The sequence below is a fragment of the Crocodylus siamensis genome, chromosome 2, assembly GCF_052110815.1.
Source record: "Crocodylus siamensis isolate JL-2025a chromosome 2, ASM5211081v1, whole genome shotgun sequence".
In the NCBI taxonomy this organism is placed as follows: domain Eukaryota; kingdom Metazoa; phylum Chordata; order Crocodylia; family Crocodylidae; genus Crocodylus; species Crocodylus siamensis.
The window spans coordinates 245,538,106-245,564,724 of NC_143396.1; the positions used below are offsets into that span (position 1 = coordinate 245,538,106).

General features: G+C 44.1%; 1 protein-coding gene across 4 annotated transcripts in view; it reads right to left on the bottom strand.

The window, feature by feature from the left end:
• Positions 1-26,619, bottom strand: part of HEATR5A (HEAT repeat containing 5A) — a 132,538-nt gene that overhangs the window by 99,633 nt on the left and 6,286 nt on the right. For all 4 annotated transcript variants that reach the window (XM_090033561.1, XM_090033559.1, XM_090033560.1 and 1 more), the window contains 5 exons: positions 24,724-24,953; positions 19,891-20,102; positions 12,711-12,819; positions 12,005-12,154; positions 11,338-11,509 (listed from right to left, as the gene is read on the bottom strand). In XM_090033561.1, the coding sequence (XP_089889687.1) occupies positions 11,338-11,509; positions 12,005-12,154; positions 12,711-12,819; positions 19,891-20,102; positions 24,724-24,849 (769 nt within the window). In that variant the 5' untranslated portion in view covers positions 24,850-24,953. The remainder of the gene's footprint in view (positions 1-11,337; positions 11,510-12,004; positions 12,155-12,710; positions 12,820-19,890; positions 20,103-24,723; positions 24,954-26,619) is intronic.

Consider the following 26,619-nt stretch of genomic DNA (forward strand, 5'->3'; position numbering starts at 1 on the left):
TCAGGCAGGGGAAAAGGATTGGAGTGATATTTGGGGAAAGGTTTAGAACTAATTTGTGATACAACCACTGAAAAAGCTGGCCCTGCACTGGTCTAAACCATAATTTTATAACAAACCCCAAAAATCAAATATCTTCATATTGAGAGCTACTTTGATGAATGCAATCTAGAAATACATGGATAGACTGCCATCTTGAATTCATTCTTTAATAAGACCTACCTTACAACATTATTTTCAGGAAAATCAACAATAGCCCATTTGCATAAGTGGCACTAGAAAATATTATTGGAGGGAGGGGGCTGGGTGGTGTAGAGTGCACCAGACTGACCTTGCCCCTCCCTCCCACAGGGCCATTCCAAGGCCAGCGTCTGCTGGTGCTGTGTGTGTGACAGCGGAGGAGCATGTGGCAGGGACGCAGCACAGCAGTAGCAGTGGCACTGGAGCCCCTGTCGCTAGGCCAGGTTGAGGAGACTCAGCCCCATTAGCCCCGGCCTTCCACTGCCTATGCCCATTTGTTTTCATAGATAAAGCCAAGTTAACATTAGTAGAACAGATTCTGCAAGCAACAAAAACTTACTCACCTTCAGCATGTGCTAATGATGGTGAGATGGTGAGACTTATTAAATACCTTTCTTTTTTTTCTTTTTAAAGGCACAGAACTCCTAGGAGTGGTATTTCTAGCCTCTTATTTTATTATTTTCCAAGTCACATTTTATTAAAGATGTACTTTGGTCTATGCATAAATAAACAAACTAGATGACTGCACAATGTAAAAGACAAATTGTCCACAATTTCCCTTACAACTTCAACTTCAAGAACTTTCACATACATTCAGCAAGATAAAATTAGCTTCCATCTGGGTATTTTTGTAGTTAGAACAATGAAAAAGCTACTTTCTTCAAACTAAAACATATTTTAAACTTAAATAAAACAGCTGAACTCCTTACTGTGAGTAAGAATCAATGAACTGTGGGATTTTATTTCAGGAACAAATACCATAAGAAACAGTATATGTGCTGATCCTCTATCTTAATATTTGGTAAGACACTGATTAATTCTTTTATATAAGAATTAATCAGTGTCTTACCAAATATACATTTTACCTAACTTTATGAGGTATTACTTCAGCACCCAACACTATTATGTAAGTGCTGTTATACTGTTCATATGGGTTAGGAAAAAAGTGTCCAAACAGGTTTACTAGAAAAACACTGAATTTATGAGGTTTTTTGTCTTTTGAAGCTGGAAAATATGGCTTTGGTCCAATTATTTTCTCCAAAAAAATCCAGACGTCAAACAGCTTCTAAAAAGCCTATTTTTTCACACCACCCAAAAGGGAGTAGGTTAAGCTTAATTAAAATAATTTTCTCTCATGATTTGCTTTGACTACACTTTTGCTCCATCTTATGTTGATGTTCTTCTCTAAAAATCAAACTGTAGAAATTTGAAATAAATATGTGCAGTTTGTATCTCGCTATATTCTAAACTTAAAGTTTTGAATTCTTCTTTAAAATGACAAAAGTTTCTAAGTAGTCAAAAATACCTGGTGAATGAAATGGCACAGAGAAAATTTGATGAAGTTTGGATGATAACTCTTTACATAATAACCCTTGAACTGGTGTGATTAAGAGTGCTGGTTTACACAAGAACATAAGAACTGGGTCAGACCATAAATCCATCTTGCCCAGGATCTTGTGTCACACAGTGGCAGAGAATGGATGCTGAAACAGAGAATGAACTGGATATGACTACAGTTTTTTCTACTGTTCCTCTCCTCTCCCACTTGCAGCCTGCAGTGGCAATGATTTTCACATTTTAATTCCACAGCGGGTGCATCTACACGTTCATTAATGCATGGTAGTTACTGTACAGTTAGTTTAGCACTTGCATAATGAAGTATTAACTAAATGTGCAATAACTAGAGTTACTGTGAGTAGTGCCAGCGCACGGTTTATTTTGCAACAGCTACTGAGCAGTAGCCTAATAACACTGCTTAGCAGCTTATTAGCAGGGATCCCAGTTTTCCATTTCCTACAGAAAAAACAAATGCAGATTTTCCCCCCTACTGGAGTAAAATGCGGATTTTTCATTTTAGCAAAGAAACCCATGGATGTTGAAGTTTTGCAGCAAGCCCTCTGCAGGCTGGCAGAGTTCCAGCCTGCAGGGGATTGGAGGGAGCAGGATGAGGGCAGTCGGGCAGGGAGCACCATGTGCATGTATATGTACATGGCCCCAGGCAGCCTGGAGAGCAGCTCCCACAGGTAAGGCAGGGAAGGAGAGTGCTAGGTAGGGCTGGGGCTGCTCCCCTGGGACCTACGCAGTCGGGCTGTGCTTCAGATTTGGAGAAGCTTCAGATGTTTTGGCGTCCGAAGCACTTTGGAAAAGCTTCGGAGCCACCTTGGAGATCCATCCATAGGATATAATGGGGAATCAATGAAATATCAGACAGAGCCCTCGGGGGGGCTGCCGTCCTCCAACCCCCTGGCCTGCGGGAACTGCCCGGCAAGGTCTGGGGGGGCAGGGACTGGGGACTCCTGCACCTGTCCTGTAGGTATCCGCCTTAGGACCCTGGAGGAGCGGGTGCAGGAGCTCCTGGAGGAGGTTAGCAGGCTGAGGGGAATCCGTGAGGCAGAGGAGGAAATTGATAGGTATTTTCTTTCTCTGCAGGGTGGTACGACAGAGGAGAGGGCAGCCCGGGATGAGCCCTCCACTGCTGAGTGGCAGACGGTCTCCCGCGCCAGGGCTATTAACCATGTTGCGGCACCAGTTCCTCCTGTCCATCTGGAGAACAGATATGAGGTCCTGGCAGCCCTGGAGGAGGAGGGAGCAGTGGAAGATTCCAGGGAGAAGACTTTGTGCACACAATGTCCTGTGCAGGCGGCGGGAGTCAAGAGGCCTAAGAGGAGGAAGCGTCGCGTCATCGTGATTGGTGACTCCATCCTGAGAGGTACGGAGGGCCCCATCTGTCGCCAGGATCCCTCAGCACGTGAGGTCTACTGCCTGCCCGGAGCGAAGATTCAGGATGTGAAGGGGATGCTCCAGTCCATCATCCAGCCCACCGATTATTACCCCATGGTCCTTGTCCATGTGGGTACTAACGATGCGGCCAGGAGAACCCCTGATCGCCTGATGGAGGACTACCATGCTCTGGGAGGCGTGCTGAGGGAGATGGGCGCACAGGCGGTCTTCTCTTCCATCCTGCCAGTGAGCGGTCGAGGCAGACGCCACGAGATGTGCATAGCGGAGACCAACTGGAGGCTACAGGAATGGTGCTTCGAGGCGGGCTTTGGTTTCCTCAGCCATGACCGGCACATCGTGATGAGAGACATGCTGGGATGGGATGGGCTCCACCTTTCCCCTAAAGGTAAGCGTGTGTTCTCTTCCAGGTTGGTGAACCTCCTTCGGCGGGCTTTAAACTAGGCTCGTCGGGGGAGGGGGAAGATGAGGGCGGAGGAGACGATGAACTACCAGGCCCCGCAACAGCCAGCGAGCCCAGACCAATGGTCAAAAGGGAGAAACAGGTAAGCGATGGGGGACCGGGCATTGCTGAGACTAGGGGGTCAGTGGGCACAACCGTTGGAGGCCTCAAATGCCTCTACACGAATGCTCGAAGTATGGGGAAGAAGCAGGAGGAACTCGCCCTCCTCCTAGCTGTCACCAGCCCTGACATAGTAGGGATCACAGAAACGTGGTGGGACTCATCGCATGACTGGGCGGTGAGTGTCAAGGGCTACAGGCTATACAGGAAGGACAGGATAGGAAGGAAAGGTGGAGGAGTAGCACTCTACATCAAGGAGGAATATACTTCCTCGTTAATTAGCAAGGGGGTAGAGGGGGGGCACTCTGAGGTGCTCTGGGTTAGAGTAAAAGGCAGTCCAGGGGAGAGAGACTTAACGGTGGGAGTCTACTATAGACCTCCCAACCAGGGAGAAGAGCTCGACCAGGAATTCTTAGGTCAGCTTACAGAGGCAGTGAGAGCTAAGGATGTGGTCATCATGGGGGACCTGAACTTCCCAGACATCTGCTGGGAGGAGCAGTCACCCAAGTCTGATCGCTCATGTCGGTTCTTAGCCAGAGTGCAGGACCTCCATCTAACCCAGGAGGTGCACAGTCCCACCAGGGGAGACGCCTTGTTGGACCTGGTGCTGGCCACGGGTGATGACCTGGTGAGGGGGCTGCGGGTGATGGGCCACCTGGGAGACAGTGATCATCGCTTGCTGGAATTCACCATCCAGCGTAAGGTGGCAAAGGGCTGCAGCAAGGCAACAGCCCTAGACTTTAGGGGGGCTGACTTCAACAAGCTAAGGAGGATCGTTGGGGAAGCGCTGAGGACCCAGAGGGGAAGGGAATCAGATGTCGAAGGTGAGTGGTTGCTCCTTAAGGAGACGATCCTCCATGCCCAAAGGGAGGTAATCCCAACAAGGGTCAAAGGGAGCAGGAGGGCACATAAACCCCATGGCTCACTAAGAGCATCCAGGAATGCCTCCTTGCTAAAAGGGAGGCATATACCCAATGGAGAGATGGGGTCATCACCAAGAAGGACTATGTTACAGTCGCCCGAGGATGTAGGGGGGCAGTCAGGAAGGCCAAGGCAGAGTTGGAGATAGGACTAGCTTCCCGGATTAAGGACAATAAGAAGTCCTTCTTCAAATACATAGGGGGTAAAAAGAGGGTCCCGGGTAATGTGGGGCCCCTGCAGGACACAATGGGCAACTTAGTCATCACGCCAGATGACAAAGCTAACATATTTAACGATTTCTTTGCCTCTGTCTTCCTAAGTAGGGACCAGTTCAGCCACCTCCCTGCTGGGCCCCCCTCGGGCCCCGAGAGAGACACGCCTGGGCCAGGGGTTAGCGAGGAGTTAGTTAGGGTACTTCTGGAGAGGCTGGACGTGTTCAAGTCCGCTGGTCCGGACGATCTTCACCCTAGGGTTCTACAGGAACTGGCCGAGGTCATTGCGGGACCCCTGGCGCGGCTCTATGAGCACTCGTGGTGCTCTGGCGAGGTGCCGGAGGACTGGAAGAGGGCCAATGTGGTCCCTATCTTCAAAAAGGGAAAAAAAGAGGACCCGGGAAATTACAGGCCAGTTAGTCTGACCTCAATCCCGGGTAAGCTCTTTGAAAAAATTATCCTGGCACACATCCAGGAGGGCCTTGCGGGGGAATGCATGCTCAGGGGCAACCAACATGGGTTCATCAGTGGCAGGTCTTGTCAGACCAACCTGGTGGCCTTTTACGATCAGGTCACCAAATCATTAGACGCAGGGGTTGCTGTGGATGTAGTCTTTTTGGACTTCCGGAAGGCTTTCGACACTGTCTCTCACCCTGTCCTCATCAAAAAGCTGGGAGACTGTGGTGTCGATGCCCACACGGTCAAATGGGTCGCCAACTGGTTGGAGGGCCGCACCCAGAGGGTGGTAGTGGATGGGTTCTTCTCGACCTGGAAGGATGTGGGCAGTGGGGTTCCGCAGGGCTCGGTCCTCGGGCCCGCACTGTTCAACATCTTCATCAGTGACTTGGATGACGGGGTGGAAAGCACCCTGTTCAAGTTTGCTGATGACACTAAGATGTGGGGGGATGTGGGTGCACTAGAAGGGTGCAATAGGCTACAAGCTGACCTTGACAGGTTGCAACGGTGGGCGGATGAGAATAGGATGGGGTTTAACACTGATAAGTGCAAGGTGTTGCACATGGGGAGGAAGAACCGGCACCACACTTACAGGTTGGGGAACTCCCCTCTTGCCAGCACGGAGACGGAAAAGGATCTTGGAGTCGTCATTGACTCCACGATGAACATGGGCCGGCAGTGTGGGGAGGCAGTCAAGAAGGCCAACCGTACCCTGTCATGCATCCACAGATGCATCTCGAGCAGGTCCAGGGAGGTGATCCTCCCCCTCTATGCGGCACTGGTCAGGCCGCAGCTGGAGTACTGCGTCCAGTTCTGGGCGCCACACTTCAAGAGGGACGTGGACAATATGGAAAGAGTTCAGAGGAGGGCCACTCGTATGATCAGGGGTCAGCAGGGCAGGCCTTATGAGGAGAGGCTACGGGACCTGAACCTGTTTAGCCTCCACAAGAGAAGGTTAAGGGGGGACCTTGTGGCCTGCTACAAACTGGTCAGGGGGGATCAGCAGGTATTGGGGGAGTCCCTGTTCCCCCGTGCGCTGCCAGGAGTGACCAGGAATAACGGTCACAAACTGGCGGAGGGTAAGTTTAGATTAGATATTAGGAGGCGCTACTTCACAGTCAGGGCGGCTAGGGCCTGGAACCAGCTTCCAGGGGAAGTGGTGCAGGCTCCTAGCCTGGGGATTTTTAAAAGGAAGTTAGATGAGCACCTTGCCGGGGTCATCTGACCCCGGTGCTCTTTCCTGCTAAGGCAGGGGGTCGGACTAGATGATCTACCTAGGTCCCTTCCGACTCTAGCTACTATGAAACTATCTACAACTTGGTTGTTTTTTGTCTGATTTGGATGAAATTTGCAGGGGTGGTAGCACTGTGGTGGAACACATACATGTGACCTGAGTTTTGCTTTCAAGGATTTGGGGTACATTACCCCCTGAACCCCTGCACCAATCTTCTTGAAACTTGGCAGGCTTCATGCTCTCAGCAGAGACTACGATCCCTGCAAGTTTCATCCAAATCAGACAAAAAACAACAGTTATAGCTATTTCATTGGTTCCCCATTATAGCCTATGGCTGGATCTCCGAGGTGGCTCGGAAGCTTCAGAGTCGCTTCAGCTGGATCAAAGCAGGAACCTGGACTGGAGCTCTGGATCAGATCCCTGGCATCTGAAGCAGCCAGATCTGAAGCCAGATCGAATAGCTGCCTACTCGCACAGGCTTACTACGCAGCCTGGCAGGTGCGACTTGGTGATGCAGGGCAGAGTGCAGCCATGCAGGAAAGCTGCTTGCCACTGCGAGCTCTGCACTGCTCTGGCAACGCACCTGTACATGCATGGGGGCAGCACAGCTGGTGGCGCAGGGTTGTGCCCCTCACTGCTGCCATGCATGCAAGAGATGAGTCAGATGGCAGTGCAGAGCTCACAGCTGCAAGCAGCCTTCCTACATGGCTGCGGTCTGCCCTGTAGCAACCAGGTCACTCCCAGAGAGCAGCAAGATGGGTGCCCAAGCCCACAGAATGCATCCACTCCACCCCCACCCTGTGCATGGGTCCCCCCTGCTCCCTAGAAGTGTGTGCAGCTGCAGGGAGCCACCCATCCCCCACCCAAGCCCACAGCAGGCAGGTAGCAGGTGGGGGGGGGGAATCTGGCTCTGTGCTCTGCTCCATTGCAGCAGCCACTGCCTTCTGTCGGCAGCAGGGGGCTGCGGATTTAGGTCCCTGGCTCCATAGCCATTTATTGAGCAGGAGAGAATAAATAGGTTCCTATTTAATTACTTTTCATCATTCAGTATTTTGTAAACCTTTATGATGTCTCCCTTGAAGCATCTCTTTTCTAAACTGAACAGGCCTAACCTCTCTACTCTCTCCTCACATGGAAGCCTCGTCATACCACTAATCATCCTTGTTACTCTTTTCTGTACCTTCTTTTCTTCTTCTATATCCTTTTGTGGGGACAAACACTGGGCACAGTATTTAAGCAGTAGAAACATCATGGATTTATAAATGGGCATAGCAATACCTTTTTCTTTTGTTTACAATTTCCTAACATTTTGGGGGTTTTTTGACAGCTGCTGAGAACTGAGCAGTTTTTAGCCAACAATCCACAAAGACTCCCAGATCTTTCTGCTCTGTGGTAACAGCTAGTCTAAAGCTCATCATAATACAGGTATAATCCAGGTTATTTTTGCCCATTCGCTTCACTTTACACTGCTCTGCATTTCATTTAGTTGTCCATTAACTCAAAAGATCCTTATGCAGTTCCTCACAGTTTGCCTTAGTCTTTACCACTTCGAATAATATTGTGCCATCTGCAAATTTGGCCACTTTGCTGCTCACGAACCTTTCCCAGATTATTTAGAAATATGTTAAACAGCACTGGTCTCTACACAGATCCCTGGGGGACTCCACCATTTACTTCTTTCGCTCTCAAAGACTGAGCCAACTCTGTTTTCCATCTTTCAGATAATTTCTTATCCATGAATGGACTTTTCCTGGAATCCCATGATAGCCTCTGATGGGGGACTTTGTCAAAGGCTTTTTGGATGCCCAGATATACAATGGCAACTGGAGCACCCTTGTTCCATCTGCTTATTGACATCCACAAATAACTCTAGTAGGTTGGTAAGGCATGATTTCCCTTTGACAAAACTATGCTGAATCCTCTCCAGCAACTCCTGTACATCCATATACCGAACAATTTTTGTTATTAATTTTTATTGTTTCTACTAGTTTTCTAGGAACAGAAGTTAGATTCACCAGCCTGTAGTTCCCTGGGTCCCTTCTAAAGCTTTTAAAATATGGGAGTCATACTGACACTTCTCCAGTTCTCTTGTACCAAAATTGTTTTTAGTGTTTACCTATATATTTTTTTCTTTTAGATCTTCCTTTTGTAAAAGCTTGGAAGAAGTTTGAGGTGGATTTGTTGGAATACATGGGTAATGAAGTTTAACTGTGGCAAACCTCCTGTATTGAAATTTTATTTAAATGGCTCAGTACTCTGTTTTGAAAATGGTGCAGTCTGGGATACAGAACAAAGGTAATGAATCTTCCTCCCAAGTTAGCTAGTTGTTGATTCAGTGATCATTACATATGTCATACTTAACTGAAACAAATACATACTACCTAATATAAGCTCATTCAGGTTCTGTTAATACCAGCTGTATTCAAAAGTTCTCTAAACCTTTAGTTAAATTTTAATTCTCTGTTATAATTTCACATTATTTAAGAGTTTGGGCAGTAGCACCATCAACAAAATTATATCATTCAGGAGTTTATTATTATTATTATTAATAATAATAATAATAATAATAATAATAATAATAATAATAATAATGATGTTAGTTTAGATCAGAGGTGTCCAACTTTTTTGAATGGGGGGCTGGATCATGAACTTTTTTATTACCCAGTGGGCTGGCAGGAGCGGGTGCTCGCATGGCCTGTCCAGTCCAGGCGCAGCCTGGGGGTGCACGGGTCAAGGGGCACTGCCTGATCCTGTGTCCTCCCTGCCACCTGGGCAGCCTTGAGGATGCTCCCATACCTGCACGCCTGGACTCAGCAGCCAGGGGACCATGCCGGGACCCTACAGAGTGGTGTGGAATGTGCAGGGACACCCAGCTGCTCCCTCTCCCCCGGGGCAATCTAAGCCCATCAGCAGGGCTCCCTCCCGGGGGCCCACAACTTACCACCCTCAGCACAATGTCTGCGGGCATGGGGGAATTTGGGGAGGCGGGAGCAGTGCCAGCTTCTCTGACAGCCACAGCAGCGGCAGCAGCAGCAGCAGCAGCAGCAGCAGCAGCAGCAGCAGCATCTCCCACAGGCTCAGACGCAGCATCCCTCTGAGCCAGCACCCATCCCTGCCTGCCCACCCCACCACGACCTGCTCCAGCCCATGTGGCCAGCAGGGACCGGCCCAGGGCAGGGCTGGCATGCAAATGAGGGAGGGGCAGGCTAGGAAGGGACACCATGAAATGACGGGGGAGGGGATGAGCTACACCATGTCAGCAACATCAAGCTGATGCGGTGCGTGTGGGAACCTTGTTCCTTCCCCAGCCCTTCAGCAGCCATTAGGAAGCTGCTGAGGGGCTGGGGGAAGGACAAGGGATAGGAACGAAAATAAACAGTGTTTACTTTCGTTTCCCGTTGCAGCACCTTGGGCCTCAAAAAGTGGCTTGGTGGGCCACATGTTGGACAAGCCTCGTTTAGATGGACCAGTTCCATTCCTACACACTAACATTAACTTCTAAAATAAGTCAAGGAAAATAAGTGCGCATGTAACTGTTGTATAGCACATCTGACTGGTAAACCTGAAAGACCGGGGAAATAATATGCCTATGAAACAATTTCCTTAGCTATTTATTCCCCAGAAAAAAGAGCTTCTTCATATAAAAATATTAAGGCTCTCTGTGATTAACATTTAATACTGGTGCCAACACTATCAGGACTCTCTGTAATTTCAGGTGACACAGTTAGTTAGGAAAGCAATAAATCCAGTACAACACTCTAGGTAACCACTGGGAAACCTTTGGAAAAAACTGATCAGATGTCAATGGTGAACAGCCTATTCTCCACAATTTGTATTGCTCAAGAAGGAAGAGAAGTTGAATGCGCTGTTGTTGACAGGTTACTGATATCAGTGTAACTTGTATATCATAGAGAATTAGTGTTGGAAGGGACTTGAGGAGGTCATCTAGTCTAAGCCCGTGCTCAAATTGGGACCATCCCAAACTACATCATCCTATCCAAGACTTTGGAAAGCCGAGTCTTAAAAACCTTAAAAAACATGCTCCAGAAGTGTGGGGGGAGGGCGGCAGAGCCGCTCTAATTAAAGTACCTGGAGTGTTTCATGTATCAACATCCCCATGCTTAAAAATGGTGACAGGAGTGCTTTATCTAAAGCTCGTCCAATGAGCTTTAGATTAAACACTCCTGTTGCCATTTTTAAGCATGGAGATGCTGGTATATGGTAATTACCATGCTCCAGCAGACTCACTTACTCGAGTCTCTTCTGATGCGCTGTAATTACAGCGCATCAGAGCAGCCCCACTGCTCCTGTAGAGGCGCCTGGAAATTCCACAGCCTCTCTGCGTAACCTGCTCCAATGCTTTACTGCCCTCCTAGTGACAACATTTTTCCTAATATCTAACCTAAACCTTACCCTGCTGCAGCTTGAGACCATTGCATCTTGTTCTGTCATCTGCCACCAGTGAGAACAGTTTACTGCCATCCTCTTTGGAACCACCCTTCAGGTAGTTGAAGGCTGGAATTAAATCCCTCCTTAGCCTTCTCATCTCCAGACTAAATAAGTTCCTGAAGCCTCTCCTAACTGCCAGTAAGACCAAATGATAGACATTTGAGTTGATAATCTATAAGACTGAGGCCACACTTCCCCACCAATCTTTGTTTTTTTATATTTATAGAGCCATATATCACCACTGAGTTCCTTATCTCCCAAGGGGTAGATATTCCTATAGAGTTAAAAAGCATTTCAGGCAAACTGTTTTGAAACTTGTTTTTGAATGCATAAATGGATAAACACTAAAATCATAGGTCTACATAAGAAGCATGCTATAAAAAGTAGCAACAGTAAATCCTAAATAGCTTGAATAAGCCTGGTGTCTGTCAGTGCTTATAAACCTTTATTTATGCCCTATATACAATTATCCAAACAAAAAACACACTTGATAACTTCTTACTGGAAAGCAAAAATATACACTTTACCTGTTGCCTGTTTAGATGTTACAGCTGTAGCCAGCACTGTGCCTAAAAGTTTTGAGACTGCTATTCGCACATCATAATTGGAACCTTCAAAGGATTTAAAGCATAGGGTTGCAACACTATCCAGGTCTGTGCTCCACATAAAAACTGCCTCATTCTGAAGTTCAAGAAGGCACTAGGCAAAAAAAAAAGAAAAAAGATTTGTTCTAGCCATTTTGATAATATGCAATAGTATTGCCAGATACAAATTTTATCTGGCAAAATTAGAGCTAGAAGTTATCATTTAATTTTATATCTGAAGGATCTGAATGTTTGCTGTTGAGCACATAACACAAGAAATCAAAACTTATTTACTTCTCTGTGTGAAGTCTGCTAGAGATATACTGCTTCCAAATATGTCATAGCATCTCTCATGATCCCATAACTTAAAATACTCAAAATGCAAAAGGCAATGTTAATAAAATATTCCACAGGTTTTCTGCACACATTAATTTGTGGGGATGTTTTAGAATAGACATGCATTTCTTCAGTTAAAGATTAAGCACTTCAAAAGCTGCCATATTCACGTATTTCAAAGGTGTAAAATTGATTTTTCCTTATTATCCATCTAAATAGATATAGTTGTATTTAGGAAGACTAAGTACTAAAAACAGTTAATAGACCACTTTACCTTTGCAGCAGCACAACGGACTGCCATAGATCGATCCGTTAAACATGAGCGGGCAGCCTTGTAAATATCTCTATGACATGGGATAGCAGCAGCTCCTAAACCATTCAATATATTTTCCAAACTAAGCATGATCTCATAACGACCTTGAGACTGATAAATGAAAAGGAAAAAAGGTCAACATTTTACAGTACTGGGTGCCCCCTCAAAAGCAACTGATGAAAAATTATTTAAACAAGTTTGTAATCTAAATTTGGTTTTAATTATTTGGTACTTTTCTATTGTTGGATATCTATTCATGCTACAGTGAATGAAAGCACAGGATTTGCTCTACAACTCTGTAAACAAAATGAAAGTAATGCTCTTCTAAGTGGTAGTGAAAACAACAGATATTTTAAGACTCAATAATTTATGACGTAAGCTTTAGAATGAAGTGTACACCTGAGTACTAGATTATTCTATTTCATCAAGATCAATCATGAAGGACAACTAAAAATTACTGCAATTCAACCACCTATATCGATATTTTTACTGTTAAAATTCTCAACAATTCTTTTGGATATGCAAAGGATGCATCTGTAGAATATAACTTACAAAAGTCTCACCATACGTTTGTACTATTCCACTCACCTTGTTTATTGTTCTTCAAGCTACTGAAAAAGTCACCTGTTATTTTCTTAACCATATTTTAAAACTAAGGGCTCCTTACCTCTGCATTCTTCATTGCCTTCAGCACATTTCCTATGGTGTCTGTAAAGCTGTTTCCCAAGATTCTACCCAACTTTTTGTATAAATAGCCCAAGCATACCACTGCAGCACTAAAACAAAGCAAATCCAAGTATGTGAAGATGAATGCAACAACAGATGAAAAATTAAGAACCAAAGCAATCACCTCATATATTCCAATTAAGAAAAAAAGTTAAATGTAAAAGTTAAAAAATTAAACAAACTGAACACCAAATGGTTGTTATAATTCAAGGTACATGACAGAAACGTTAAGTAAACTACTGAAACAAAAACAACAAAACAGCAGCTTTGAAAGCATGTATATACTTACACCTAAGTATTAAATACCATTTTGACTTCAAGAAACAGAATATCCCAATACTCAGTGACTGAAGAGCTAGAAATGAATGAGCCTATGGACCCAAGCATGAATGCTGAATACCCCCAGAGGCTAGGGGGGCATGGTGAGCTGCTGCAGGCGGTGACAGCACTGTTGGTGTGGGGGTGAATGCTGACCAGTCATCGGTGACAACACGCGGATGCCGCTGGCAGCACCGGCAGCGGTGATTGTGGACTGCCCACAGATGCTGGCAGTGTTGGTGATAGGGGGAGACTGGTGCCTTTTTGCAAGGGGGTGTGCTGCCACCCTCAGGGCAGCATACCCCCTATGCGTCACCAATGGACCCAAGCCTACTTCCCTCTTCCCATGTGAGTATTCCAAAGTTGTATCAGCCTAAAATGAACTAACCAATAAGTAGGCTTTGTATATGTATACTTATAAAAATTCCAGTTAACAAAAGCAAAAATCATTAAATGCTCAGTCTTAGAGTAGGCCAAGGGCATTGAAAACAGTCTTCAATAAAGTGTACATTAATTCTTAAAATAAATTATACATGCAATGGGATATTTAAACAGCTCTACAGCAAAAATAAAATTTTTTATGTATTTATCGTGCTATTCAACCAGTCCTATTTAATATGTAGCAATATACCATACTATACTCTCCAAGATACCAATATTAAATTTACACCATCAGGGTTAAAGATCTGGCCCATGGGATGGATCCAGCCTGTGGAGTCCTATCATCCCACTTGCAGTGCTGCCTGTGGATCTCTGACTGGCCCTGTATGCAGCGTGTGGAGTTTTCCAGCACATACTGCATGCAGCAAAGGGGTCTGACCCCAGCACGTGCTGTGCACAGTATATGGGGCCAGTCCAAGACATGTGCTGGTTTTGGTACACAGGACCAGTCTTTGGACCCAATACAGCCCCCAAATCCTATGCCCCTCATCTGTCTGTGGAGGTAGAGGAGTTTAGTACTCCTGATTTACATAATACTCCATTTAAGATGGGAAATGCATCATGGCAAAACAGGAGTTAAAATTCTCAACCAAAACAACTCATCTGAATTTGAATTAACAAACACGTCTTTAGTGATGACAAAACTATGGTAAAGGGAAAAAACAAAACCGCTCACATCAAACAGATCCCATTTTGCTCCAAGATTACTTTTTCAGTATTGATCTTAACCAATTCATTATAGAAGCTTTAAGAATGACCATTTAGATTTTAATCGTGCTCATGTTTTTTGCTGGATATAAAATTATAAATGGTAATATTTTCTTGCTTATTTGAAAGAAGAACTTTTTCTAATAAGCCATAAGTTTGGGAAGAAAATGTATGTCTTGAAAATTTTAATTTTAGAGCAGAGGATTCACAAAAATTCTTAAAAACTAGGTTTCTGCACCCTTATTTTATCACCAGTTATATACAAGGGTTAAATGAAAGGGCCCTTCAGAATTAGTAAGATCTTTCAGGCTATTTACTGTGTACTCAATTATGGCACTTTGCAGAATTCTTCACTGGAATATACTGTCTAATAAACAAAGTAGATATTTCTATGCATCTTTGTGCTCTAAAAAAAACAAGAAAACAAACAAAAAACAAACAAAAAAACCCCAAATCAGCACAGGGCGCAAGAACTACCCCTGCCTTCCATCAAGGAAGTAATGACATTTGGAACTTTCCAAAGAAGCCTTTAAATACAGAAAATGCAATGAATATAACGGGGCTCAGACAACAGAATGCTTTCTAAGTATTGCCACCTTACTCTGTGTCTCCTTCAGCCCTTACCATAACGACCCCTCAGTTTCAAAGTGTTTTAGCAAGTTTCTTTCAAGCTTCTCCCCAAAACTTATATTTCAAGACCCTATGTACTTAATATTATAGTGCAACAGCGCTAAGAGCACTTAGGACATTTAGTTGAAAAGTACAACATTGCCAAACTTCTTTAGCATGAAGAACTTTAAGAGCCACACACCTTAGACAAAGGTTTTAAATATATTTTGCAGTTTGAAGTCAGTGAACTAAAACTGAGCTAAATGACCTGATGATCTGATCTGATGTGGCAACAGCACCCTAATTTCACTGAAATTCAGTTGGAAGTGGACACTGAATGACCTTCAACTCCCCTGCAAATACTAGCTTCAAACCGCTTCTCCTCTCAAATCAGTCATCCAGGCATATTTAAATAGGGAAGAATAATATTATATACTTAGAGACATTTATTTAATGAAGTCCCTACTGAATTAACATCTTACTAGAAGTAGCTTGTGATAGATACAGGTACAAAAGAGAGACAATACAACCACTTTATTAAGAACCAAGATACAGCTTTCTCCAAAAAACTCCCTTCCCTTTTCTATTTACTTGAAGCTAAAGCCTGCCTAAAGCTTTAAAGCAAATTAACTTTAGGCTTAGATGCTCAGAAAGCCCAATCCCTATATAGCTTAAAAGCCCAATAGTAGTCGCAATATATGGGAATATACCAATTGCCTGGTAACTATGGACCCTGAGGAACAAAGAAGCTCTATTTAACCATATAACCAGTAAAGCTGAACATCAGACAAACACAGTTGAGAAGATTATGCGGTAATGGGAAGTATTTCTCTTTACTCTCTTGCCAAAATCTGTTTCAGGATACTGTTTCCCCTCCAGCTGTAAATGACATCACTAATAACTGAGGTAATACATGAAGTCAGCTGCTGTTCCACTTTGGAAATCAGCTTTATCACAGGAGAAAATGATTTTTGTTTGCAGCTAAAAGATACCTCCTGATGTATAATCTAATAAGCAGACCTTTGATTTGAGCACTGCAACAAACAATACCAAAATGACATCTATCCCAATATGCTGTCTCTAAGAATATCCAGTTCCAAGGGCTTCAGAGGAAGGTGCAAAATACTTACAAAATAAACTTTTATAACAACAACAGACACTTAATATTACTTTTATGCTTGAAATCAGGATTGGAAGGAACCTCCTGGATCTTCAAATCCAGGTGACAGCAGGTACTAATCCTTTTCATAAATTGATTATCCCATCTTAAATGTACTTAAATTTCTACTTTTACTATTCTGTTTGAAAGGCTGTTCCAAAACATAACTGCTCTAGTGGTTTGAACACCTTCTTCTAATTTCCAACCAAAATGTATTCAAGATCAGTATATTTGTTCTTGTCCTAACTTTGCTGCTAACTTATTTTTTTCTCTTGAGTGATCATCCCCTCTGTATTTATAAATAGCAATCACATTCTCTCTAAGCCATCCTTTTCCTAGGTCAAAGAAACCACTCTTCTAGTCTCCTTTCATGTAAAAGGCTCTCCATTTCCTGAGTAGAGTACCCCTTCTCTGTACCTGTGCCCGTTTAAATGAATTGTGGATGGCCAGAACAGTACTCTAGATGTGGTATTAAGAGTGCTTTGCACATTTACATTTCTATTCCCATATTAGTACTGGAAACACCATAACTCAAGGTGTCAAACATACGGCCCACAAGCTGGAACCATTCTGTCTGGCCTGTCGATAGCCCATTGGGATACTGGGAGTTGGAAGGCATGACCTGCCACAGAATGCAGGGTCCCTGGATCTCAAAGGACATGGCTGGGGCCCCAGGCAAAACTGGCACCTGTGCCTTAAAATTCAGGAGTTGGCAACTTACAGCCTATGGGCCAGATCCCACCTGCAAAGAGATTAGAACTGGCCTGCATGTGATCTGTTTTTTTATCAGGGGTGCATTGTAACCCTGTTGCAGCCTAGCCGTGAGATCTCACCCAGATTCTGAATTTTACTAATTGGCAGCTAATCCTCCAGGTGCTGGCTGCTGTAGAGCCCTCTCTTCCAATTCCAAGCAGAGAGCTGGCTGCTCTCTGACTTCACAATGCAGCTTCTGGCCACTGACTTAGCCACTTTGAAAGACATATTAAGAGACGATTTAGAGGAGGCAAGTGGTGGGAGGAGGGCAAGAGACCAGCCCTATTACACAGAACAGGAACAACTCAGGTGTAGCAGGGGATGAGCAGCCTGCAGCAGTAGCTGCATTGCAAGGAGTGGCCTGCAGTGAGTAAAATGTTGCCTACCCGTGCCTTAACTGATACATTCCAGGATCACATGAACAATCTTCATGGCTGCTTGGAATTGTCAATTCAGTTGTATACCTAGGCTATTCACCCAGGCCTAGCCATTCACTTATTTCCTATGGATGACTTCCTCCTTAAAATATATATATTTTTTTATTGGTGGCCCACTGCACAACTTTGTCCTTTGCATTTCAAACCATTCTACCTTGGTCTCTACTCTATCATCTCTGCAATTAAATCACAGAATCATAGAAAGTCAGGGTTAGAAGGGACCTCAGGAGGTCATCTAGTCCAACTCTTGCTCAAAGGAGGACATCCCCAACTAGATAATCCCAGCTAAAGCTTTATCTATCCAGGTTTTAAAAACCTCCAAGGATGGAGTTTCCACAACGTCTCCAGGTAACCTGTTACAGTGTTTTACTACCCAAATAGTGAGAAAATTCTTCCTAACATCTAACCTAAACGTCCCTTGCTGCAACTTGAGACCATTGGTTCTTGTTCTGCCATCTGCCACCACTGAGAACAGTCTACCTCCATCCTCATTCGAACCCCGCTTCAGGTAGTTGAAGGTGCTATTAAATCCTTCTACAGTCTTCTCTTCTCTAAACTAAATAAGCCCAGTTTCCTCAGTCTTTCCTCATCATGCCTGTCCCCCAACCCCCTCACCATTTTTGTTGCCCTCCACTGGACTCTCTCCAATTTGTCCACATCCTTTCTGTAGTGGGGGATGCAAAACTGGACACAGTAATCCAGATGTGGCCTCACCAATGCTGAATAGAGGGGAATAATCACTTCCCTCGACCTGCTAGCAACACTCCAAACAATGCAGCCCAGTATGCCATTAGCTTTCTTTGCAACAAGGGCACACTATTGGCTCATATTCAGCTTACTGTCTACTGTAATCCCCAAGTCCTTTTCTGCAGAGTTGCTGCTCAGCCAGTCAGCCCCCAGCCTGTACTAGTGCAGGGGATTGTTCCATCCTAAGTGCAGGACTTTGCATTTGTCCTTGTTGATGCTCATGTGATTCCTTATGGCCCAACCTGCCAGTTTGTCCAGGTCATTCTGAATCCTAGTCCTACCGTCCAGCTCATCCACTACTGCCCCCAGCTTGGTGTCATCTGCAAACTTGCTTAGGGTGCGCTCTATGCCATCTTCCAGGTCATTGATGAAGACATTGAACAAAACTGGCCCCAGGATTGACCCCTGGGGCACTCCACTTGATACCGGCTGCCAACAAGACATCAAGACATTTATTACTACTCTCTGAGCCCAGTGCTGAAGCCTGTTTTCTGTTCACCTAACAGTCCATACTTCCTTAGCATGCCTGTGAGGAGGTTGTGGGAGACCATATCAAAACACTTGTTAAAACCAAGGTATACCACATCTACCAGTCTCCCTGCATGCACAGTAACAACCCTACTTCTCCTTTCTTTGTTCTTTGTTTATTTACAAAGCTGAAGAAACGTTTTGGTATTTTTTCTGATTTCTTTTATAAGGTTTGAGTCAGCTTGACTTTTAGCAATTCTCATGTTATCCCTACACTTCCTGACATCTAAGCTTTCTTTGCTGATTTTCCCTTCTATATCTTATAAGTTTATTCCTATTAGTCTAGCCAGGTAGATCTGAATCCCCTTCTTAAAACATTTTTCCCTTTGCTAGGGCACAGGTATCTGACAGTTTTTGATTTAAAGACATTATAGGCCTTCTCCACATTCATGCCCTTAATCTTGTTAATTCAGCTGGTCTTGATAGTTAAACTAGTAGTTCAATTCAGAGATGAACCTTACATCACAGACCTGGTTTTGCTCATCTTTCCATGCAATTAAAGCTCAGGTCAACTCATGATAACTTAGTTCAAGATTAATCGGGGTGACTGCCCCAGGCCCCACACTTTGGGTGGCACAACAACTCTGCGCTGCCACCAGCTTTAGGCCTGGCCGCTTGGCACCCTCCATCCCCCACCAAATCCGCTGCTGGCTTCCTTGTGTCCAGGGACGGGGCCCCGCACAGACCAATTTGTCCTGGGCCCCACACCCTGCTCAGGTTGCCTCTGATTGCTGCACCCTAGGGTGCCTCAAGATCCTTTCAAGGGTGCCATACAATGTCATCACTGTTAGATGTGCAAATATGATTAATCAGATAAACCCAAAGATTTCATATAAAGAATTGATAATGTTTTAACATTTTGACCTGCTGTGGTCGAAGTTCTTTGCACCAAAGAATTTTTCTACTAATTTTGCTATAGTAAAAAAAGAGTGAAAACTAAAAATTGGGATTTTTTGAGGGAAGCTACAGTCTAATGAAGGGTGCTTCAAGTCTAAAAAAATTAAAAACCACTGATTCAGACAGTTCTGCCCAGCCTTTTGCATCTGGTTCCCTGTCTTGGGACACCTAGGATTACGTAGCCACGGGCTAAGCCTTCCCAGTCTATTTCTACTGTGAAACAGTAGCCTGCTGTGTTTATAAGCTGTAGATGAGCTTCTTACTCAAAAACTGGAAATAAAGACCGAAATTATGTAGATATGGTATATCCAAAGTTAGAATATAACTAAGCTCATCATTCCTTTCACTCATCATTTTCCCTTAAACTCAAGCAACAACAACAGACACAAAAATCTGCTTAGTTTCCAAATTTGTTCATCTTTGTTCTTATTTTCAGTACTTGGCCTTTACAGGTTTGCAAGATATGATATACAAAGTATTACTACTATTTAGTGTATTCCGAATTTTTTTTTTTTTTTACTTACAGTTTTGTGGGCAGATAACTTGGTGAATCATCTTTGCTCCGAATGAGTTCATTGCATTTGTCAATTGTCTGGTAAACAGAAAAAGCATCTCCAGTGCTGTAAAGTAGAGCAAAGTTCTTGGCAATGAGCCTTCTGGTAGGAGGCCCTGGTGACCTATTCAACAAAGATGTCAGCTGTTCAACCAGTTTCTTCTGTTTTTCTCGTATATCAGCCTGGAAGTAAAGTTAGCAACCAGTTAAACTTCAGCACAACTATATTTAGCTTAGTCCCTGCTACAACTACTTTCATATTGTCAAATAAAGAGTCAGAACTCATGGTAGAGGTGATATCTTTTATTAGGCCAACTAGACTTTTGAAAAAAATCTCTCTTTAATTGCAAGCTTTTAGGTACACGCACCATTCTTCAGGCTTAGGAGAAAAGATTCTAAAGTTCTAGCAGGTAGATATGAAAGTTCATATTTCAGAGAAGAGTTAAAGGTGTGGTAAGTTCTCCTCTTTGGCTCAGTTCAATTTAGGCAGGTTAGACTCAGACAAAAGCTGGAACAGACCGCTTACCTCAAAGTTGTTTGCTAGCAAGCAGGATATAGTTTCCTTCTGGTTTTGATGTTTCATATTTCACAGAAGAGTAAAAAGATGGAAAACACAGGTGACTGGTGCCTCCTGAGTCTGGGGGAGTACCAGCAGCTGGCTGGGGGTCGGGAGGGGGCAACAACTGATCACTGATCTCAGAAGTGCCGCCCTTGGCACCCCCACTCCCTGGCTGGTGCCAATCTTGGGGGGGAGGAGGGGGGGGCCACGAGCCAGCACTTCTCTTGGTGCCCACAATCCCCAGCCGGCAAGGGTCAATCTCGGGGGGGGGGGGGGAACATTTCTCCCCCCGTACTCTCTCCTTTACATCACCTATTATGGAAGATATCAAATTTTAGCCGATTTTTACCACCTGAAACCTTGCTCCTGACTTTGAACAAAGTAATTTGCATCACCACAGAGCCCAGAGATACGTTACCACACAAGAGCATTCTATCTTCTTACTCTTCTGTGAAATATGAAACATAACCAGAAGGAACTGTGACTACATCCTGCTTCCCACCAAACAACTTCAAGGTAAACAGACCATTCCAACTTTTCTCTGAGCCTAACCTGCATCAAATGAACTGTGCCAAACAGATTTTATAGTTTTCATAGGCATTAGGGCTGGAAGGGACCTCGGAAGATCATCGAGTCCAGCCCCCCGCCCAAAGGGCAGGAACTCAGCTGGGGTCATAGAATCCCAGCAAGATAAGCATCCAATTTACTCTTGAAGGTGTTCAGAGTAGGTGCTTGAGCCACCTCCGATGGCAGACTGCTCCAGACCTTGGGGGCTTGGACAGTAAAGAAATTCTTCCTTATGTCCAGCCTGAAATGGTCTCGCAGTAGTTTATGACCATTCGACCTTGTCATCCCTTGGGGTGCTCTGGTGAACAGACGTTCCCCCAGATCCTGGTGGTCACCCCTGATAAACTTATAGGTGGCCATCAGATCACCCCTGAGCCTGCGCTTTTCCAGGCTAAAGAGTCCCATGGCTCTCAGCCTGTCATCGTAAGGTCTGTTTTCCTGACCTCTGATCATGCGCGTGGCTCTTCACTGGACTCCCTCAAGCTTCTCCACATCCTTTTTGAATTGTGGAGCCCAAAACTGGATGCAGTACTCCAGCTGCGGCTTCACAAAGGCTGAGTACAAGGGGAGAATGACATCCTGGGATTTGCTTGAGAAGCATCTAGGGATGCAAGCCACTGTTTTGGTCGCTTTACTAACCGCAGCATCGCATTGCAGGTTCATGTTCATTTTGTGGTCAATGATGACCCCCAAGTCTCTTTCTTCCGTAGTGCTAGACAGCGCAGCACCGCCAAGCCTATAAGGATGCTGCAGGTTTTTCTTCCCAAGGTGGAGAACCTTGCATTTTTCGGTGTTAAACACCATCAGGTTGTTGTCCACCCATTTGCTGAGCCTGTCCAGGTCAGCCTGGATCACCCGCCTTTCTTCTGGCGTGGATGCTTTGCCCCAAAGTTTGGTGTCATCGGCAAACTTGGCCAGTCCACTCCTGACTCCAATGTCCACATCATTAATGAAGATGTTGAACAGGATGGGTCCCAGGACAGAGCCTTGGGGGACCCCACTGGTCACAGGACACCATGATGACTGACTGCCATCTATTACAACCATCTGGGTCTGACCACGGAGCCAGTTTCCCAGCCAGCGGATCATGGTGGACCCAAGGCCACAGTTGGCTAGTTGTGCCAAGAAGTGATCATGGGATACCAGATTGAAGGCTTTTTTAAAGTCAAGATGTATGACATCAATCTCTTCTCCCTTGTCCAGGTGATAGGTCACCTGGTCATAGAAGGAAATGAGATTGGTCAAGCAAGACCTACCCACAACAAACCTGTGCTGGCTATCCCTTAGGATGTTGGCGTCGGCCAGTCCATTAAGGATGGCCTCTTTAAATAAACTTTTCTAAGATCTTCCCCGGGATAGAAGTCAGGCTGATGGGCCTATAGTTAGCTGGATCCACTTTCCTCCCTTTCTTGAAGATAGGCACCACATTGGTCTTCTTCCAGTCTTCAGGCACTACACCAGAGTGCCAGGAGTTTTTAACGATCTGTACCAGGGGTAGATTGTCAGGGCTGGCTGACTTGAAGGTATCCAGCTTCTCAAGATGTTCCTTCACGAGGTCAGCATTTATGGAGGGCAGGGGATCTCCCCCACCCAGACCTCCCTGTCCCGTAGCAGGCATGGGCGTCCCATGGGACTGATGAAAGACTGATGCAAAGTACCCATTTAGTAGGTTGGCTTTTTCCTGGGCATCAGTTGTCAGTTGCCCCATCTGGTTCAGCAGGGGTCCAATGTTGCCCTTGCTTTTCCTCTGGCTCCGAACATGTCTGAAAAAGGACATTTTTATTGTCCTTGATGCTCGAAGCTAGTTGGAGTTTAGTTGCAGCCTTGGCTTTCCTGGTTTGCTCCCTGTAAGACCGGACCAGTGCAGAATAATCCTCCTTGGAGATTAATCCTGTCCTCCATCCTTTGTAGGCTTTTTTTTTTAGCCTTAGGAGGCCTGCTAGATGGCTAGAGAGCCGGGGGGCTACTGTGCCCTGTTGCTGCCTTTTACCACACCTTTAACTCTCCTAAGAATAACAAACTTTCATTTTCTACCTGGGAGAACTTTACAAACTTTTCTCCTATGTCTGAAGAAGGATGCTTGTGCCCAAAAAAGCTTCCAAGTAATTAGATTTTTCCAAAAAAAATTATTTGGTCTAATAAAAGATATCATCTCTACCATGAGTTCCAATTCCTCTTGCCTCTAGGCCAATACAGCTACAACCTGGATACCTGAAATAAAGAGTCAAATTTTCACACAGCCTTTCCAATGGAAAATAATTTTGAAAAATCTATGGAAGCTAAGAGTTTTACATCTGTGATTACAGCTAAAAAACCTGCATATTTTCTAGAATGCACTTCTCTTTTGTCACTGTTAAGAATATTTTCCCAGGGCAGGGCTCAGTGATGTTATCCAGGGGAGAGAGGAGTTGGAACAACCCAGTCCAGGCCTAAAATGGGCAGCCATAAGGACTCTGCTGCCTCTGCTGTTTTTCCTTGCTACCTGGCTATGGGATAACATGAGCAGAGCTCCCCTGCTGGAGCCCTGAATGCTACACAGCACATGGAGGACTCCCCTCCACCAAAGCCCTGGGAACCTGACTGCAGCATAGCACAGAAAGAGCTTCTTCCCTGTTGAAGTCCTGGGCACCCGACTATGGCACCGCACCAGAAGAACTCCTTCTGTTGAAGCATCCAATTGCAGCGTGGCATGAGTAGATCCCCACTCCTCGACCAAATGATACTAAAGCCATCACTCTAGGTATTAGACCCAAAGGCTCCACAAGCTGGAAGTTGCCGATTCCTGTCTCTGGGCATCAGAAATACTACAGATTTTTGACACAAGATTATTGTCTTATTTGTTGTGTGCCAATCACCATTTTGGCACAGACAGACAGTAGTGCACTTGAACAGACAGACAGCAATTTAGAAATAAAGCCAAAGAAACACATTAGTAGGAGTTATGAAAAACTTGAGAACGTAATGAAATTTTTTTTCTTACTAAGACAACACTATGAAAGTTTAAGGAGATCTCATTATTTTTAATTTTCCTTGTAAAAACGTGATTAAACTGCCAAACAGTTTTAAAAGTTTCATAAAGCTAAATAACTAATATCTGAATTAATATACTATTAATGTGGAACAATATACACCATGCGACTCTGAAGCCAAACACAACACTTGGGACCTGTACAAACTGTTCAGGTACCCAGCAGGTCTGATGAGGGATCCTTAAACTTTGCCTTGTCTCAAGCACAGCAAATAAGCTATCCAACAAGTGATCATACCCTACCCTCGTATGTAGAGACAACAGTGCACCAAGTAGCCAGTTACCAAGAACTGGCTCTCCCATCATTCGGTAAGGAATGTGGGGAAACAAAGGGAAAGAAGCACCAGTTACAAGATAAAATCATTCTGTGATTATTTCTCCAACTCCTTTTTTTAAGGAGTTCTCCAGCTCAGGATCGAACACTGCTGATCAAGAGCCTAGAGTTGTAGCGGTAATTTTCTGAATACCCTTGTTATAATATGTACAGTGAATAGACTTTTCCAGTCTAAATTGCAAAAGATTAAATAGGAAGAAAGCAGTATGTATTATCACTGAATTCTTTTGTCTGCTTTTAAAGACAACCAAGGAAAAGCAAGATATGGGAAAAGAGTTCCTTAAAGTGTTATTTCTTTTAAAGGCATTATACTTACTCTGTCAGTCACTGGTAGGAGTTTCTCCAAAAACTGTAACCACTCAAAAACAAACTCAGCTTTCTGAAATTCACCAAGCTGCTTATACACTTCTTCATTAAGTAGCAAGCTATGAGCCAGCTCCATTCCTTGTACTCTCTCTTTAACACCACAGATTAAGACATTCGGAGCGAAAACTAATCAGAGGTCTTCTCATTAATACATCATGACTGAATCAGGAGACTGAATACCTAAACAGAAGATGATAAAAGTCATTAGAAAGCTAGGAATCACACCACATCAGAGGCATAACAATTAAGGTTTGTGCCTTGGATCAGCATCCTCCTTCTTCGCCCTGTGTCTCTGCCGCTGAATTTTTCTTCTGCAGCACCTAAAATGCCAGTTGCTGCCCCAGACCGCCCTGCTCTGTGCCAAGGGCTGCTCTCTCACCGACTACAGCAGCTGCCTCCCCTCACCCTTGACACCAACTCCCATCACCATTGACTGCCACAAGTGGTGAAGTCAGCAGAGAGAAGCAGTGGTGAATGTAAAGCGGCACAAGAGAGGCTGCTGCAGTGGTAAGCAACAGGGGCAGAGGAATGCACAGAGCACAGCAATGTGCCAAGGCAAAGTACCTGAGGCACTCCTTCTAGGTCAGTGACTGGAGCCAGTACCTCAGTTGACTATCTCTAGTTACACTACTGCACCACATTTCAACCTCAGCTCACTGTACCAAGTACTTGGAGATAAAGATTAGCTAATGCATCTGAATGGACATACCCTTGCAAGTATTTTATTTGGGTGCACTTGGCAATACTTTAGCGCTTTTGGAAATGAGACACTGACTGCAGTTATTTTACTTGAATCAGCATATTATAATACAGAGTATGCCCCATCAACTCTCTTATAAACTGTCAGCTCACCCCTATTTTATCCTGTTGCCAACTTCTAGTTCTACACTGAGCATTTGCTGAAAAGTAATGGTCTGCCCAACAAGAACAATGATTTGTGATCTAGAGTGAAATTTATTTACTGAAAACAAAGCTGGGACAAGAAGTGATGTTAAACGTATGTCAGTATTGGATAGTTTATTCACATATATAAAACACTTGTCTACTACCTTACTGTGTTACTAGCCACAACATAAAATGGTGAATTTGAATTTATCCAAGGAAACCAGATCATTTTGTTGTTAAACAAATTTCATCTAGACTTTTCTTTTAAAAAAACAGTTAGTTCTTTAGGAACTCATGAGTCAATAGACATGAAATCAATAAAATTTTCAGTTAGATTTGTTGTTGCACTGTTCCTCAGAAACGAGTTTTAGGGGTTCCTAAACTCCAAAAATCAAAATAAACAAAGATTTCTAAAATATATTTTGTTTATTCTATTAGAATTCTTTATATCCAAATATGATTTTGTGAGGAATTTTTGTAGCAGTCTTAAACAAAAAAGATCAGACACTGGTAAAATGCCAGAGTCATATCTTTAACTTCAAAACAAATGATACTTTCTAGAGGTCATTAAGACTGCTGAAAAAGCACTTTTTCTATGCAGCAGCAATATTATAGTGTAAAATGATCTATCAAGTAGCAAATGGGTAACACAAAGCAATACTAAATAATTTAATGCTCAGCTTGTCATCACATGCACAGCAGAAGGTTATCTTTATTACCTGCAACAAGTCTTAAATATAATACTTATTCCCCCCAAAAATTAGTCACATATAATTTATTACAGTGAGCCATCATATGAAATATACCTTAAATACTAGGCATCTTGACAATACCAAACTAGGCCACGACAAGCAAAATGATACATAAATAGGTGGCTAATTATATAAATTGCCCAATACAAGCCATTTCACAGCTTGCAAGCATTCTTACTCTAAGTATTCACATAAGTTAATTCTATCCA